Genomic DNA, 19,019 nt, shown 5'->3' with positions numbered 1-19,019 from the left:
TTAATGTTTGGAGTCATATATGTTAATATTTGATTACGTTGGATAGTTTTTTTTTGGCAAGCGATGTTTGGATACCCATCCGGAAGCTTTCTTGACGATTTGCAATTCAAATCACAGCCGAAGAATCGCGCGGAGCACTTCATTTTGAATTTTAGGTTATGATTTCTATGCTCATGATTTTCTATGCTGGCTACTGAAAGGCGGCCATCTTAGCAATCCCTTGCTTGCAGCAACTTGCTTTCAGCATAACATTGCCAGCATAGTTTAAAGCAAGGCGCCTAGAAGTATATTCTAAGGTGGGTCAACTTGCTAAAACCACTCTTCAGCCATCTTGGAAGTCTACTGTGTTTTGTTTGTAAACAAAACACAATACGCTAGTGCCGAAGCTCGCTCCTGATCAGTCTGTCTCTTTCACGCTTCAAGCAAATAATTTCCCTTCTGCTTTCTTCCGTACTGTTTTCATATACCGCTCCCCTAACCAACTTAGTGACGAAACGGCCTCACCTAGTACCATAGACCCGTCTTGTTATTGACAATATGATGACATTTGAGAGCATAATGACAGCTGAACATGGCCGACAACGCAGAAATCCGGACTTTCTGATTTTCGGGCATCAATATCGTGACATTTCATATGGATGCATGATGATGACGTTTTACCTCACAGACTTCTATACTGAGTTGCCAGAGTTGCAAGCGGACATTTAATGTTTGTTAGTCTTTTTTGCGATTGCAATTAAAATTTATAAACTTCTGAAATTGTAGGAATCATAAATGAAAGCTTTTGGTTTGGAAAACTGATACAGTAATTTACATTTAATGCGACATGCCGGAGAACCACTCAGTGTCGCATTGGAGGCGATTTGACCTGTAATTGGACATTGAAGATGAGAGTGGTACAGCGTCGACGTCTGGCGGCAAATTTCAATGTGGGGCCATAATTTGGACCCGAATTCGATGTTTACAAAAATGTCTAACTAAACGTGTCGCATACAGGTCTGTCCAATTAGAAAAATGTCGCATTAAATGTAAATTACTGTACCTAAAATAGCAAAATGCAGTACTTTTCGCGATACAAATCAAAACCTCAAAGTAAACTGACAATGTGATGGTGAGAGAGCGAATGAAAATTAACAACGTCTTAGGAATTTTTTAACATTGAACTCGGTCATTCTTTGCGCTAGCGAGCGGGGAAGCCACTTTAGTCTAAGTTGTGTGTTTCTTCACACTCCGCTATAAAATTTGGAGAATGAGAAGATCTGGGAAAATCACAGGTGAAAAAACATCACGTGTTAATTCAAGTTACAGTAGAATCCCGATTATCCGTGAATAGTCGGGATGATTTTTAAACATAGAAACTATGTTTTATCAATACAGAAATAGATACAGATACAGATAATCGGGGTTTTACTGTCATAGTCTTATTTATCGAATAAAACATTTGCTTGCAGATAATATAATTTGCATATATGTTCACCATCTAAAATAATCTGGCATCCCTGAAACTGAAAGGATCAGTCTGTATTTGTGAAGCAAGTATTATGATGTGTTTTTGAGGAGGAAAAACGAGTTTTAAAGTGTAAATTATGAATGAAGATTAACTTTTCCAAATCAAATTAGTATTCTATGTGAATGCAAATCACTTTTTTTCTGCAAGTGGTGAGAAAATCCCATACAAAAATTGTATCTGAAACTGACGTTATATAATAATAATAAATTTTAGTAGGAATATCTGAAAATTCATAGAAAATAGGTTAAGTTAGAGTTAGGACTACGCGCTTCAACTAATTAAATAATACCTAGTAGATATTTTCATTCAAATTTTACCAATTGAAAATTGCCTTTTAGCCTTCTAATCTGATGGAGAATAGTTTGGATCCCAAACTCGAATGCCACCACTAACCATCGCGGATATTATCGTTGTCTCGGGTTGAGGGCGATATTGACCGTGTAAGGTGGCAAAATATTGATTGAGGTTAGATCGGATGTCTAGCTGTCACGATATTGAAGACACTTATTGTCAATCAGTTCGATCGTGTAAGGTGCCCATAAGAGCCATAAGAGCGGAAAAGAATAAAGGCAAGGCGCCTAGAAGTATATCCTAAGGTGAGGCCTTTTAGTCACTAAGTTGGTTAGGGGAGCGGTATATGAAAACAGTACGGAAGAAAGCAGAAGGGGAATTATTTGCTTGAAGCGTGAAAGAGACAGACTGATCAGGAGCGAGCTTCGGCACTAGCGTATTGTGTTTTGTTTACAAACAAAACACAGTAGACTTCCAAGATGGCTGAAGAGTGCTTTTAGCAAGTTGGCCCACCTTAGGATATACTTCTAGGCGCCTTGAATAAAGGGTTGTTTCAATTGAACTGTTAAGCGTTTTTCTAAACGTTTTCCTGGAACGACAAAGACCCGAGGTATCTACAGAGACATGCACAATCAAGATTATAAATAAATTCTTTCTCCTCTATTGTGTGGAGTAGATGTATTTTCGATTGTTCATGATAAGTAGTATATAACCGCAAGATGAACGCAGGACTTCCGATGGAATGGTAATAATTGGTTCGATACTTTATCTTTTTTATAAACTGATTATCATGCCATTTCGTTGATTCGGGGCAGAATTATTAACGCTAGTTTATATACAGATTTGTGTGATTCCAAAAGCTTGTTTTCAAAGCAATTTTTAAGCTATTTGAACAAGTTTTCGGGTCAATCAAATTATTCTTGCACATATTGTCTTCCGAATGAAGTGATTATCGTACCACTCCGTCCAGCCGGCAAAGAGGTATTAACGTCCAGAACCTTGCACTCCAAATGTCACGCTCTCGTTTTCGAAGCGAATGTCCGAATGTCCAGAAGGATCAGCTATGGATACTCTTCAGAATGCAACGCGGTGCTGATGTGTTACAAGTCACTCCTTGTATACACATGCACTCTGCCGAATGAGCATGCTCCGAAATACAGATCAAATGTTTTGTTGTCAGCACCGTTTTTGCACCGAGTTTTGGGCCGTGATTTGCACCGTTTTTCTATAGCTGTTCTACACCGTACTTGAGTCTGGTTTGCTTTCTCTGTTGTGTTATTTTTCTTCACACAAGCCTATCATTCAGTGCTCTCATGTTTATGAATTTGGTTCAACAATGCTTTTGAATCCGGACACATTATTTGCATTACATTCAATGTAATACCACAGCCATAACACTTTTGCATTTTTTGCATGTTGAATTAATGCGATTGATTAGTAACTATTAGTAACTTACGGCCGTGGTATGATGTTGAAAAGTATTGCTATACACTTCGTACCAAGGGAAAATATGGGTTTGTCATTAATGCGCGCTGATTCGAACTTATTGAACATTCTGTGTAGTGATTAATTCAGGAAACAGGATTCTACAAGGATTACCACGGAACCCTGTGTTTACTGCGAGATCTATTAAACCAAAATGCTAAAAAAAAAAAATTAAAATGCACTTATAATAACCGGAAATTGTCATCGAAAAATTCGACACCGTTTAAATTGCTCCAAATATTTTAGTATATTTCATGGTTTCAAATTTTGTTTTTATACAGATCCATTGTTCCATGCAGTAGGTATGTTCAAAATTTCCATTGGATTGAAATATCGTGTGAAGGAATCGCTAAGACATGTCATGTCATTCGATTCGCGTCTGTAGAACCAACACTCAATCTGCACACTCCGCATCGTTATTCTTCGCGCTGGAATAAATGTAGTTACGTAAAGAGAGTATTCTTGTTTGTTTGGTCAATGATTTCCATTTTCAAAATTCAAATGTGTCGTTAGTTGTTGTTGTTGCTGCTGTTGCTGCTGCTGTGTATGCCTGACGATAACATTATATAATTCCTTGTTGGAATGGGGTTCGCTTTGGTTTCGGTTGCACCAGTTGTACAGATTATGCTAATATAAGTAATAACAATGGATATATACTCTGTCAAATGATTATCACAATAAATCGCAATCAACACAAATTTCTGGATTTTCAACAGACAACTGTTGCTTTTCTTAAATTAAGATATCTCATAGTTTTAAAAAGAAAGTCGAAGCTAATGTTCTGATATGATTTATCGTCGTTAGGATAATATTCTACTTGTTTCCACAATGTATTGAATGAGGATGTGTGGAAGTAGACTCCCAGGTTATTAGGTTTTTTTCCAGATCACTAAACCGTTAGTAATGTTGGGTATTTTTGATTAAATTTTTTTCTATCGGAAAGGTTCGTATGATCACAACCACCACAATTCGGTTTCAAACATCAGCTTCAACGCACAAATTTTATCCCATCCTCATCGTGATCCTTGAAATATCCTAGTCTACAAAATTATGAATTCGTCGCTAAGTTTAGAACTGGAATTCAACAAGGTGTACGTTTCTAACTCTTTTCCTTCTCTTCGCTCTTGTTACAAAAAATGTATTCTTACAGCTATTGGCAGTATTCTTCTCAGTTTGACATGTTTATAAAAAGTGTTGCTTTTGTTTTGCTTCGGCTCGCAAGTCAATTCCAAATAATGTTACTGCTGTCAAAGTTTTCGCGAGGGAAGCTGGACACACTCGCACATATTCGCAATCGAAAGGATTACATCTATTGGTGCCAAACTCCCACTCGCAGTTGGTTCTATTGATTTGATTTTGTTTATTTTTCCTCAAATATGATTGGTGTCATTCGAGAGGGGAATAGGAATGTGCGTTCCAGCGCACCTGCTGCTTATCAGAAGAATAGTTACATTCGATGCTAGAGAACACTCTTCTTGGATTTCTTGCTCAAAGAGGTGACTCCAGATGTCTTCAATTATTTTATTTTTATATTTTCTTTGGGATTTACTATAGAAAACTGGAAAACAATCAAAAATTTTCTAAAAAGCTTGAACTTGATTTTAGTTAAACTTTCTACAAATAACGTTCCGTTAACAATCTATTGTTTAATTTGGTAACAAATACGTGACAGATCTCAACGACAATGTTTCGTGGGAAAATCCGATCTCTTTATGACGCCCCAAATATTTTCCAGCATAACTTACGATACGAACTATGTAAACAATGGTTAAAATAAGTGCACTTGTCTCTTTTTTTAGTGGGTACGTGACTCTGTGTGTGTGTTTGGGTGCTTCTTCTGTCTTATAGAAAATACTTTACACTGTTTCTGGGTTCCTTACTGCCTCATAACGGTAGCGGTCCATTTAGGTTTTGGTAAAAACACGGTTTTCTAAATCTAACCGAATCCTGTTGTAGGTTAGTTGTTTGGATTGTATCCTGTTGCTCACTTCAGAAAGCAATAACACGCAGAATCGGCCTTCCGAGCCTGTCCCGAGTCTTTTTCATTTGTTTTTTATTTCGAGTAATTCTCTATATGACGGTGGCTTCCAAAAACGACATTTTTGCTTATCATATGATCAATTATAGTTGAGATCGTTTTTTCATAAGGGCATGTAAGGAGTGTATCGAAAAGTAGTCTTAAACATTCAACACGTTTTTACACACAAACGAGTGAACTATTTTTTGTCGTGCAATCAGAGCACGCTTTGTTTACATGTCAAAAATCGAAATACAAATCATTTATTCGCGGTTATAAAGTTGTTTTCGAAATGTCGCGGATTGATTTGGAAACCAAACCGAAATTTCGGCCAAAATGGTGCATCGAAAAGGGTGTTACCACAAAATAGCGAATAAATTCAAAGTTTGTCCAGGAAGTGTTCAACGAATCGAAGTAAAGTTCGGTAATGAGTGTTCTTTCGAGGATCTCAGCCGAAATGAACGAAAACTTGAACCAAGTAATCTCGAATCGGACCGAGAAGTTGTCTGGTCTGTGTGGTATCCTAGATTTAGTGTGTAGTTGGGATGACAGTTAGAGTGTGTTGATTACTGCATTGAAATAGAAATATATATTGGATTTTGAGCATTTAACAGTGTTGTATGCCTTGTATGTCGGAATATCACAGTCTGCATCTATTTTTGATTTGGCCAAGAAGTTTAGAACCAGTGTTGGGATGATTCAGCGGATTAAACAAAGACATGGGAGCAATTCCAAATGAAATCGACAGATGACAAAACATGAGAATTTTTGATTCGAATGAAAGTTTGTATTCCGTTTGGCTTGGAGGAAATACACAGTAATTGGGAATTTTTTGACTCAAGTGTAACTTTTTAAAAGGGCGTATCGGTTTTAGTAAGAGAAATGTTGGATAATTTATATCTCGAAAACTAAAAGTCGTACCGAAATAGTGTCTTAGAAAGAGTTATAGAGTATTGATGCGTATTGAAACGTGAAAAAATGTACACTGAGAAAAAAATTAGTACTCCGATTGAGATTGAGGAGATTGTTAAAGCTTTTTTGTTTTAAATGACATCAGGATTCATGATTTTTGGCTAAAAATGATTGTTAACAAACAAAAATTCGAAGTTTCAAAAATTAATAAAAATTCGATGTTCCACAAAGTACGTCAAAAATAGTTTTACCATCTTGTATCAATTTTTGAAATTTTCTACATGACCTTTTTATATGAAAAAAAATTAAGAAAAATTTAAAAATATGCGTTCTAGCAAATTAAAGGTTTTTTTTAGTAAAAATGTACTAATATTTTTTCTCAGTGTATATTTTTTTTTCACGTTTTAATGTTAATACCCTATAGCACTATTTCGGTACGATTCATAGTTTTTGAGATACAAATTATCAAAGATTTCTCTTACTAAAATCGATACGCCCTTTTCGAAAGTTACACTTGAGTCAAAAAACATCCCAATTGCTGTGGAAAACTCATATTTCCTCCAACCCAAACGGAAAACAAACTTTCATTCGAATAAAAAATACGTGTTTTGAAAATCTGCATTTTTAGGACGATTTTTAGAATTACTCATGGTCTAAAGAGCTATAAAAAGCAAAAAATGTTTCGGAAAACAACATCATGTTCGTCGAAAAAGTCCTCGATCCACCTAATTGTTCTCAGCTGCGGCCAATGAAACGTTACTGGACAATTGTCAAGGCCAAGGTCAAGAAGTAAGGTACAGTGTCTAAAAATATGTCAGAGTTCAAGAAGAGTTGGTCGGAAGCGTCCGAAAAGTGCACAAAAACTACTTTGCAGAATTTGATGAGTGGATTTAAATCTAAGGTTCGATCATGTTTTAGAAATCTACAATAAGCTTGATTTTTTCATTTCATTGTAAACACTTTCTTTTCTTTTCATTCACTTTTGTAAACACTTTCTGAATGTATTCCGTTTTATTTTGATGTTTGAAAGTTTAAGACTACTTTTCGATACACTCCTTACAAAAATAGGAGCTTCCCTTCTGTTAATCGAAGTAGACATTCACCCATATTCCGGAACCCGAACGAGTTTAGAAATTCCGCAATCCGATCGTGATCGACTTTTGCATTCTGCAACCCGCACGAGATCAACTTCTCCATTCTAAAAATCGTCCGAGATGCAAACCCAATCGACATATGCAAAAATTCACGCGAAACAAACTTCGAAATTATTTATGCCCGAATCCAGTTTGAAATTGTTGAAATATGAATGAAAATTATTACTTGGTGTTATTCGAATACTTTGAACACGTATTTCTCATCCGAACTTAACTGTTTGTTTATAATTTTCCTAGCATTTCCGTTAAACCTTTATCAATAATATAAAATTACAATAAGACTATAAGGTGTTTCCCGTAACAATGTAACCAATGTAACCACCTCTGCATCTGTCGATTGGGTTTGATTTCAGAAGTAGATCTCGTTCGGGTTACAGAATGCAACATCGTGCTAATTTCAAATTCTATCCGGTTTTGGAATAGAGGTCCCGAGTCCGAGTTCGAGTGCCAGTGTTGTTCTTTTGTTTTATTTAAGGTATATCATTTTTCTGAAAAGTAAACACCGTTTATATTTTAGATTCGAACTTCTGATCTTTTGTGCCAACAAACATGCACTTTATGAAGAAAGTAGTCTCAACTAGAATTGTTCCGTGAAAATGAAATAAGTCATTTAGACCATGGTCACTGGCATATGTAGAAAATTACAAGAAATTGGAAAGAGTCGGGACCGTTTTTTGCCGATTCAGCGTGGCACTGTTCTCCAACAAATATTTGAGCTGACTCTAACAGACCCCGAGCCTGTGAAAAAAAAGGCCGAGGGGCATGCTGGAAATCAACCCAAATATCGGTTTGTGGTTTCTTAGGCTATTGGTTTGTAGTTGCTCAAAATGATGAGTCTAGAACGGCAAACGAATCCGGCAGCAGGACTGCGTACTCCACCTCGCCCTCTTCGTCTTCCAGCGGTGAGACGGGGAACGGTTCGACGGCGGCGACGGCCCGAACACTTGGCGGGGCTCGACGGGACGAGCGTGTCCGACGACGCCTCGTACGCCCGTACTGGTCGGAGCTGCTGAGGCCGAGACCAAGACCACCACCACCACCAGCACCACCGCCGTATCCGTCTGAATCGTTATCCCCTTCGTCGTCTCCTTCGTGCTCTAGCTCATCATCCTCGGTGCCATCGGCTGATTGCTGGTCCTGGAGAAAGGGATGGATTGAACGGGAGAAATTGGCACACGGTGGATGCCGATTGAAAGACACTGGATTAGAGCTCAGTGGCTAGTGCAACAAACTCCTTCGATGACAGTCGACTGACAAACTTCTGAAACAATCGCTCTTCACGTTTGACAATCGACTGCGTAATGAGAATATTGGTTGGAAGCAAGGTGAACAAATTGAAGCGAATTTTGAATTTGGTGTCGATATCGTGTAGGATTAATCCAATACGGGTTTTGTTAATGGCTATGACTGTTGTGATGGGGTGGTTACAATTGTTATAGATTGCTGCTGCTTCCATCATTCCAAGCCGTTGTTAACTACCATTTGCCGAATAAGATCTGCGGTTGTTCTGTGGTCCGTTTGGGTTTTGGGGCAAATGCTACGCTATACTCGTTCGAAACTGCACCGGTGTTAGGAGCTGAACAGTGAAATTGTGGTTGAACAAGAAAACAGAGCGTGGCTTTTGCGCAGTACAGCTAAATCAGGTACATTGGAGAACATGCCAATCATTCCACATATTAGAATTCATTCGCGTGAACCATAGACAGATGCATGAGTTGGAGAAGAACGAGGTGCGAGTGATCGAATGAGTGCACATAATCGAAAAGCATAGTTATGGGTATAAATGTAAAGAGCGTGCGCCAGAAGCTGAGTAAAGTCGTGGTTGTGGCGAAAGAAAATACAGGGCCCCCCAATTCAGACGTAGAATAGTTTATGTCAGTTTGACGATAAGGTCTCTTTTTTGTCCTGTCAGTATAATAGTGTTTTCAATTTTTTTGCCGAGTAGTTGTCACCGCACAAATGAGTATCGTCAATATTGCGCGTGTTTGTCTGTAAAGCGGCCCATAGACATTCAATATTATTGCGCTACCAGAAGCATTCTGTTGCCACATTATTATGTCCCTCACCTGAACTTTCCATCAAAAAGTTACCCTGCTCATTTCGAGTCAACCGCGAATGATCTATTGAATCCAATTATATGGTAACTGGTAAAAAAAATGGAAAAAGTAGTCTTCCCAATTTATAAATCAGGGGACAAGGTGAAATGTGAGAACTAACGTGCAACCACGATCCTGAATGGCGCCTAAAGTCTCTCATTCGCCGTCTTTTGCCAGTAGAAGATTTGTTCGAAGTTATCAGGTCAGAATCTGCTCGACGACGGACTAGATTCTCACCAAAAATTCCGTCACATCTTCATCGGCTCTAAAGGCGCATATGATGTCATCGACCGACAAAAGCCATGGACACTGTCGACTTTGGTCATCTTAAACTTGACGCATTCGTTTTCATAGTTGTGTGCGTGCAGGATGACGCCTCTAACGTTTAAATTAAAAAAATGGACAAAAATACCGATTTTTCACGGGGGGTATCTTCACACGCGCTGACGAAACTACTCATGCAACATCAATCATAGTAACCCATGAGTCAACAAAATAAAATTGACAGATATGTCAGTTAAACTCTAACCGTGATGACGAAAACAGTGAAGCTACTCAGGTGTGGTGTGTGCGCGTTCAAAGAACGGTACCCCGCCGCGTCGAAAACGGATATCGTGCGGCACTTTGTGGATGCCGGATACGCCCGTTCCGGCATCTACAACATCTTGGCACTATTGGACAACAGTCAGAGCATCGAAAGAAAGCCCGCTTCCGAACGGCCGACGACCCTGAGCGACAAGAAGCTCCAAAGTATGCTGAAAAGGAAGTTCGAGGGAAAAGTAGCTACATTGCTGCGTGCGCTCGACCGGGAGGTTGGTGTAACCGGCCAAATAGTAAAAAAGTACCCGGCGAACATGAATATACATGTCAGGAAGCGGAAGTCCCCTCCACTGGGCTAGAAGTTGCAGGCAATGAAGCAGCGGCAGCGGTTGAATAAGATGGTGAAGTCGATTTTCCTGGCGAATCACGACGTGGCGGTGGTGATGGACGACGAGACCTATCTCACCCTTGGTGGCAACGACTGGCAGGACACTTCGTATTGTACTTTCCCTACTAAGGAAGTAAGCTTCGAAGTGAAGTTTGTTTAACACACCAAGTTCCCCAAGAAAGTGCTGCTGTGACTGACAAGAAGGGGATGTCAAAGCCGCGCTTCTTTAGTTCCGGACTGGCCGTGAACGGGGAAATTTATAGTACGACGTGCCTGCCGGAAGTTGCATCGTTAATCAAGAAATACCATAAGGGCGAAGACGCGGTGTTATGGGCGGATCTGGCGTCGGCCCGATCGAAGCGATCGTTAGAGGAGATGGAGCGGCTGAATATCGATGTGGTACCCAAGTCGGATCATTCCAAGGCAAATTTCGCAGAGCGAGCCGAACAAATTTGCGTCGAATCGCCTCGATTCACTAAACGCCATTTCGATAGTGAGGCGTCCATACAACGCAAGCATACTTGAGGATTGACCGGACCAGAGCACAATATAGAGACTTCGAACAATATATACCCTTGGAATATTTCGTAACACGAAAGATCAAACCTAGTACTCTGGATACTCTAGGGGTGATGTAAGCTACATGTTCATTAAATGATAACTTGGAATCGAGAATGACGCCAAGATCTTTGATGACCATAATGCGGTTCACAATAACATTTCGTATTTTATATTGCTAAACAATAGAAGCACGTTCCCTCTAGAAGGTGATAACTGACCATGTTGCTGGATTTAAAATCATGCTATTGATGTCCCGCCATTCGACAAAAATGTTGGACTGCTGCTGCAGGTATACTGCGTCATCAAGACTCTTCATGGTCCAGAATAGTTTGAGGTCGTCTTCATAAGCGACAAAGGCACTCCAGACAAAGATTGACATCGTTGAGGTAGAGTAGAAAGATGAAGTAGAAGTCTGTAAAGAGCGAGCGATGAATGAGGTGTACAGTACTAGATTGGTAGATGTAGATCGTTTGAAGAGAAACTATCAGATGATAATGATTGGTTGAACAGGAGGCTCAGTGACAACGATAGACTGCTGATTATTTGATTACGCGACAGGCTTCTTGTACTCTGCTAGAGCTTATAGCAGTCAGTGTGCAGACAGACGGAAAGCAAGATATTAGGCAGTCAAAAAAGTCCTGCGGTATTTTTTTGAATTTTCATTTGTTCATAAAATTAGTTACAATCATCTGTTTTAAGTCAAATATGCGCCGTTTTGTTCGATGACTTGTGCCAACTTCATAATACCCCTGTTATAGAAGCTCGCTTCCTTATTGGCAAAAAACTCGGATAGCCAATTTTCACAGGCCTCTTTTGTGGCTAACTTCTGACAACCTAGCTCATTCGCCATGGACAAAAACAGGTGGTAGTCACTTGGTGCAAGGTCCGGACTATACGGCGGATGCAAAAGAACCTCCCATCCGAGCTCCCGGAGCTTCTGGCGCGTCACCAAAGAAGTGTGTGGCCTGGCGTTGTCCTGATGGAAGACAATGCGGCCTCTGTTTATCAAAGATGGCCTCTTCTTCATGAGTGCTACCTTCAAGCGGTCCAGTTGTTGGCAGTACAGGTCCGAATTGAGCGTTTGGCCATAGGGAAGCAGCTCATAATAGATTATTCCTTGACAATCCCACCAAACACACAGCAGAACCTTCCTGGCCGTTAATGAGGGCTTGGCCACCGTCTGAGCCGCTTCAGCGGGCTTCGACCACGACCGTTTGCGCTTCACGTTGTCGTAAGTGACCCACTTTTCATCGCCAGTCACCATCCGCTTCAGAAACGGGTCGATTTTGTTGCGATTCAGCAGCGATTCACATGCGTCGATACGGTCAAAGATGTTTTTTTGCGTCAACGCGTGTGGCACCCATACATCGAGCTTCTTTGTGAATCCAAGCTTCTTCAAATGGTTAATAACGGTTTGATGACCCAGCTCTTGGCCGATGCTACGGCTGCTACTATGCCGGTCTTTCTCGGCTAACTCAGCGATTTTGTCGCAATTTTCGACGACAGGCCTTCCGGAGCGTGGCGCATCTTCGACGACCTCTACACCAGAACGAAAACGTTGAAACCATCGTTGTTCGGTGGGAATGGAAACTGTATCGGGTCCACAAATTTTATTGGCAGCTTGAGATGCATTTTTGCCTTTGTCATAGTAGTACTGTAAAATATGTCGGATTTTCTCTTTATTTCGCTCCATATTTGCGACACTATAACTCACGAACGACTTAACCAAACAAAACACTGTCAAGACTATATTATAGACTATAAAATACCTTTCCAACAAGCTATAGTATGACTCGATACAATGAATACAACTAGAACTACGCGCTCACAACGACACCTCGCGGAAATACCGCAGGACTTTTTTGACAGCCTAATACACTGGAGAAAAACATTAGTAGATGCAGCTACCAAATCTTTAGTAACCGAAACATTGGTAAAATATACACATTTTTTGCACATATTACCAAATTTTTGTAAAACTAATGTCAAATGCAATGTACATCCCTACCAACGATTTGTACATTTTACTTCATATCATGAGTAACCTTGAGTATTTTCATGCTTAGCAACTGTGTGTGTGTGCATTCGCCATTTCTCTAGTGGAAGTGGAGCGATTCGGAGGTAAACATTTTGTTTTTGTTGATTCTTTGTACCTTAATATTTCTTTTTTTTAAGCTTCTAATCGTAGAAAACAAATTGCACTAAGCAATCATCAGCTGAATTAAACTACCAGCGCCGATTCGGACAACATCGTCTTGTATGAGAAGCAGCAGCACCTGCGCAGATCTTCGGTGTTGGCCCAACTGTCGCTGTTGTTGTTGGTTGTCGGTGTTGGAAAACTGCAAAGTTTTATGTGAATATTAATATTCGAATATCAACAAGAATAAAATTATTTGAAAACAGCCTTCGAATCAAAGATTTATTATTCGACAAATATCGTTATTGCTGTGATTATCCCTTTACAAATGAGGGCCAACATATTCATTGATATTGCCCCAAAATTGAGCCAATATTGTCCCTACAAACCGTGATTTTGCCTGAAATTTGTGTCTACCAATTTGTTTTTGTAGAATGTACCAATAATTAGTAGGGTAGAAAATGACTAGCGAATTGGTAATATTTACCAAACAATTTGTCATATTTATTAATTATTTCTCTTAGTGTATATTTCTTGCAGCTGCCTCGTTGTTGAGGCTTTCACTGACGAAGACAATGCTGAATTATTTCTGAAAAAGCGAACAAATGGTTTCCCTATTCGATGCCTCCACATTATCACGTGTCATCACAGTGGGGAGTCCAGACTCTTCCCTCTGTTCATCCGGATACCTCCAAAATTCAGTGCGGAATATTCCTTTAACACATTGTGGACCGCTCACGAGATTTCTCGTGTTTCGCGTTCCGTCTGTTACGGATGGCTTACGAAATAACCCGTGTTTTCTACACTTGAAAGTTACATCCATGATCTGCCAAGAATCTAACAAGGCCAACCGATGGCTAGCCTTCGTCTCATCCACATCGAAGGAAACGATCTCATTCGTGGAATCCGAACGAATGAAGCGTGGCCCTCTGGAGTTACTGCATCTCTCAATTTTGAGAGAGCTAGCCCGTGAATAAAAAATCGGCCACGAGACTATTCATCATATTTTAGTTGATGTTTTGGGCATGAGAAAAGTCGCAGCACGGCTAGTACCAGAAGAGGTTAATTTTTTTTTCAAAAAATTCGTCGCAATAAAGTGGCTGAAGACATGTTTGAACGATCAATTTCTGATCCCGGGTTCGATGAACAAAGTATTATTACTGGCAAAATGGCCGCATGTGACTTTTTCCTATTTCCAAAATATAAATTATCGCCTCGTATGACCCGTTTTGACAGCATTGAAGACATAAAAACGAATTCACTGGGTGAACCAAAGGTGATTCCAGAATGCAACTAAAAAGTGTTTTGATGACTATATTGTTTGTTGGAAAAAGAGTATTGCTTTTGAAGGAGCCCATTTTGAATGCGATAATATAAAATTAGATGATAAATAAAGCATTTCTTTTAAAAACAAAAATTCCTGTTATGGATTTGACAGAATGTATAATAGTATTCAACTTGTAGAGATATATCCTATTATAGAAACGCAAACTGTGTTCAACTTGAATTTCTGTGATTTCTTCCAGTTATTTCCTAACCCATCCTAAAGTTTGATTATGATTGTCCAACGAAAGCATATAACTTGCATATTCGACCAACACTAGTATTTTTCGTATGGAGATAAGTGATACATAATTTTTCTGTGTCTGAATCAGCGAACCCTGTGTGATGTGATGAATTTAACAGTTTACCAATATCGTAGTGATAGAGAAGTTGCATGAACAAAAAATAAAATTATCGTATGATAATATGCATAATTCACTTCAACGTTGTAGCGAGCTTCTAATCTCACATTTGAGTTATCCTGTAATTTTGTAGCCAAACAGGCTTTCAAGATCGGGCAAATCGAGACTGAATCACCATCTGAATTTGGACAGCCACAGAAGCATGTGAATTGGTACCTTAACCTTCTTTGTTTTAAATAGGTTTTAAACTTTTCAGTTCATTCTCTTCAACAATACATTATCAACGCACACATCAAAAGCGACTCGGATGGTACTAAAGAATGAGGAATCGCACAAGCAGCCGTGAGAGTTTTATGTACAGATGGAAGTCGATGGAAGATCAGTACAGTACCTGAAACAGGTAGACGCCTTTCTGGTGTGCGGCTAGCCCATCGGCTGGGTGCTGTCGAGAGAGACCTGATATTAATAGACGTATTAGGCTAGCGGCAGGATGAAATTACGAATCTAAAGCGTCTACTGGTAATATGGTTGGGATAACATTGATCGATGCGTTTTGATGGTCATTGAGGGTGGGACTTAATGAAAGGTGTAAAAATCGTGTGAAGTCTCGGCGGAAAACTTTTTTTTTTGCACGCTGAAATCGAAGAAAAGTTGGTTTTCGAAAGAAAATTACAGTAAGATGTCGCTAGTGTTTGATAGTCGGAGGGTGCCTTCGCTATTTGTTTGAAGATTCCATATTCCAATTTTGCAAACAAAACATAAGAACAAGGTTCCAGCATCCCTGAAAACACTTTTCGTTGTAGTGAATTATGCCCTACTTAAATCATGCCCTACAGTGTTTGATATTGCAAGCAAAAGAGAATGCAAACGAAATTTATGAGCCAGTTATGGTGACAGTCTACACGTGGATCTCGACAGGATCTAGTACCGGAAAGTGGTACCAGATTGGCAGCTTGCAGTAGCAGTAGAAAAGCTTACGGTTGGTATACACAGAAAATGAATTGAAGTATACTGAGATAGACTTGCTGAAAGGTTGCGCTCTGCTTTTGGTTTGGGTTTTGTTTGTTTTGTTTGGTTGTTTATTGCATAAATACCCATTGTTCAGCTGTACCGTTTGCAGTTTCCGCAGTGTTTCCCAGTGTAGAAGACATTTGAGTCGGCTTCTGGTCGTCGGTCGGTGCCGCGACGCCCGCAGACGTTTCTTGTTGTAGTTGTAGTTGTTGTTGTTGGGGTGGAGGTGATAGTAGTGGTTTGTTTGGATTAGGGTTATAAGTAGCGCTAGGATCGTTACTGTCGTTACTGAGAGGATTTTGACTGATTTGTGGCTTTGAGGTGGCGGTGATGTGAGTTTTTGGGGCTTTTTGATTAACTTTCTGATGATTTGCTACTAGCCTAGTATTTGAAGTATTACCTGGTGATGGGGACTGTGGCGCGGCACCTGTACGCCACGGTGGCCACAGTGGCTATTCTTCGGTTAGCTCCCAAATCATGAGGGACGCGTCGGTTCCACCGACCGTCACCAAACTATGATTGCCGTACAGGAATTTCACGCAAGCCAACGTTCCCGAGTATACTTTGGCTTCGGTGAATTCGGCTCGGGGTGTAATGCAGGGATAACGGAACAGACGCAGATAGCCATCGCCGTCGCCGCTGACAATGAGATCCTGGGCGACAGTTCGCGACGTCGTAGTGATGATGGTATTCGCCGGCGATGCGTAATACCTATTGTTCCACATGCCTGCCACCAGGAATCCAACCGTGCTATTGTTGGTCATCCACTTGACGTCCTTCATAGCGATGGGACTCTTCTCGGGCGAGAGTGATTTCACATCCCAGAACAACAGATCAAAATCTACCGTCACCGACTGGAGGAAGTTGCCTTCGGAACTCCAGTCAAGGTGTGTCAGTGGCTGTGAGCCACGAATCTTATTGATCTTCTTGTATGAGAAACCATCACGCGACACGCGGAAAAGATAGATGCTTCCGTTCTGTGATCCGATGGCAATCATGTCCCCAACTAGAATAAAAAATATAATCAGATGTTCCCATAAACAGACAAGGCTCGCCCATATATTACCTTGATTGAACTCCACACTGTTCAGAGGTGATCCGCAGACACGAATCGTCAGCATGGTTGCCCCATTCTCGGCGTTTATCACCACCAGGTGACCTTCCGAACTTCCCGCCGCGAGGGCCGCTCCGTACGGGTGGAACGCCAGTGAAATGATCTCATAGCCCACCGACGAGGTCCAAATAAGTTTGTGTCGTCTCCACAGCGCAACAAACTTATCGTGGCCACCGGTCGCGAACACCTCATCGTCCGGATGCGCTGCCAACGCCCACAGTTGCTTACCATGACCAAAGATGACCTGATTGAAGCGACGTTGCAGTGATCCCTCCAATATGTTGTTGCGCGTTGTTCCAACGTAAATGTTGCCATCGTTTCGACCCGGGCGCTGTGGATAAATGGTGCGCACTCCACCGGCTGATTCCGGTAGCTGAGAGAGAATGCAAAGGGATTTAGAAACATTCAAGCAACTAAAAATTGTACTCGAAAAACCTACAACACTTTCTTTGGTATATAACTTTGAATTTGATTAGAGTTTAGAGACATGTGCAAAATTTCGTCATAATCTGTCGAGATGACAAGAAGTGCTTTGACAACGAAATTATAGGCGAGGTTGTGAAAAATCCAGTTCAGTTCCACAGAGGGAGATTCAAATTTCACAAAACAGTTGGGAATCAACCATACGATCGTGTCCTGTGGGATTAAATCGTTCATGAAGATCCAGACGACCCAGCGGTGAGTCGGTAGCGGAAGGCTAGCGAAGACGAACGACCGCGTAAAGGCAAGGATGGTGATATACAGAATACGATGGCCAAATCCCGCGCCTGAAATCCGTACCGCGAATGGTTGGTTCAGCATCGAAATGCATTGAAGTTCCGGAAGAAGAATGTCGGCAATTTTTGTTGAGAAATACTTGGTGTGGTGGGCGATTTGTGGGTGCGGTAAGTTCAGTAAGCCGCATTGGCAACATCAACGGCCAAATATACAAAGAAGAATGCCTCCAGAAGCGCCTGTCGTTCATCTCCCGGTACCACTAAGGTGACACTCTGTTTTGGGCGGATCTGAATTTAGTATTTTCTCAATGTTCAATTTTTTCTATTTTCTGGCATTACGAATTTTCAGTTTTAGTTTTCTGATTTTTCTATTTTTCTTTTAAGTTATTTTTTTTTAAATTTTCTGAATTTTCAATTTTCTAAGGTTATAATTACCTAAATGCTTCTATTCTCTCTTTTTTAAAGTTTTCGGAATTTAAAATTTTCTAATTTTTAAATTTTTGACTCTTCAAATTTTCGCTTTTTAACTTTTAAAAATTTCTGAATCTTTGAATTTTCAAATTGCGGATTTTTCTATACAAGAACCTTATAAGAATCTTGAATTCTCCATTTTTTAGTTTTGTTTTTTTTCTCCGCTTCCAATTTCCTGGTTTTTCTACTTTTTTTTTAAATTTTAAATCTTCAAAAAAATGAAGTTCGAGAATTCCATTTTCTTGATTTTTAGCGAAGACGAGCTTTTGATTTTCTTTAAACTTTAAACTTTCTGAACTTGAGATTTTCCAAGTTTTAAATTTTCTAAATTTGTAGAATTCCCTGATTTTTTTCTAAATCTTATGAATTTTATATAATCTTTTTTTTTTAATTTTTAAATTTATTTTTCATTTTTCACTATTTTTAATTTGAGAATTTGCAATGCCTATTTTCTAATTTCAGTTTGTTTAATGTTTTTGAAGTTAATTTTTTTCAATCAGCTTTTCTGGAAGTTTTTTTTATTTTCAAATGTCATAGATTTTAAAGTCATTTCAAGTTTTCAGCATTTTAGTTTTTTTAAGGTTCAAAAAATGTCAAATCCCATAACTCTATTCTGTAGTTTTTTTTTATTTCCTGAATTTCCAATTATCTGTGCTTCTAATTTTCGGAGTTCTCTATTTTTAATCTTTTTGGATTTAAAATCTTTTAGGTATTATGAATTTACATTTTTTCAATTTACTATTTTTTTATGTATTTCCAATCTGATAAACTTTGAAAATTTTCTAAATTTTAAATTTTTTAATTTTTTTTTGAATTGAAAATTTTTGTGGATTTTTGATATATTGAAATTTCGAATGTTTTTTAATTTTATAAATTTGTAGAATTTTCTGATTTTTTTTCTGAATGTTCTGAATTTTTATGTTTTTTTAAT

The 19,019-nt window shown here is 39.4% G+C and overlaps 1 protein-coding gene across 1 annotated transcript in view; it reads right to left on the bottom strand.

Moving 5' to 3' along the window:
- Positions 1 to 3,526: 3,526 nt before the first annotated feature.
- LOC129777137 (echinoderm microtubule-associated protein-like CG42247) overlaps positions 3,527 to 19,019 on the bottom strand; it is a 149,861-nt gene continuing 134,368 nt past the window's right edge. Inside the window, exons 9-11 of the mRNA XM_055783219.1 lie at positions 16,854 to 17,274; positions 16,188 to 16,793; positions 3,527 to 8,506 (exon numbers count right to left, since the gene is read on the bottom strand). Of these exons, the coding sequence (XP_055639194.1) occupies positions 16,240 to 16,793; positions 16,854 to 17,274 (975 nt within the window). The 3' untranslated portion in view covers positions 3,527 to 8,506; positions 16,188 to 16,239. The remainder of the gene's footprint in view (positions 8,507 to 16,187; positions 16,794 to 16,853; positions 17,275 to 19,019) is intronic.

This window comes from Toxorhynchites rutilus, chromosome 1, assembly GCF_029784135.1.
Source record: "Toxorhynchites rutilus septentrionalis strain SRP chromosome 1, ASM2978413v1, whole genome shotgun sequence".
NCBI classification, from domain to species: domain Eukaryota; kingdom Metazoa; phylum Arthropoda; class Insecta; order Diptera; family Culicidae; genus Toxorhynchites; species Toxorhynchites rutilus.
Note: the sequence above shows the minus strand (reverse complement) of the source record. Positions and strands in the feature narration are given on the sequence as shown.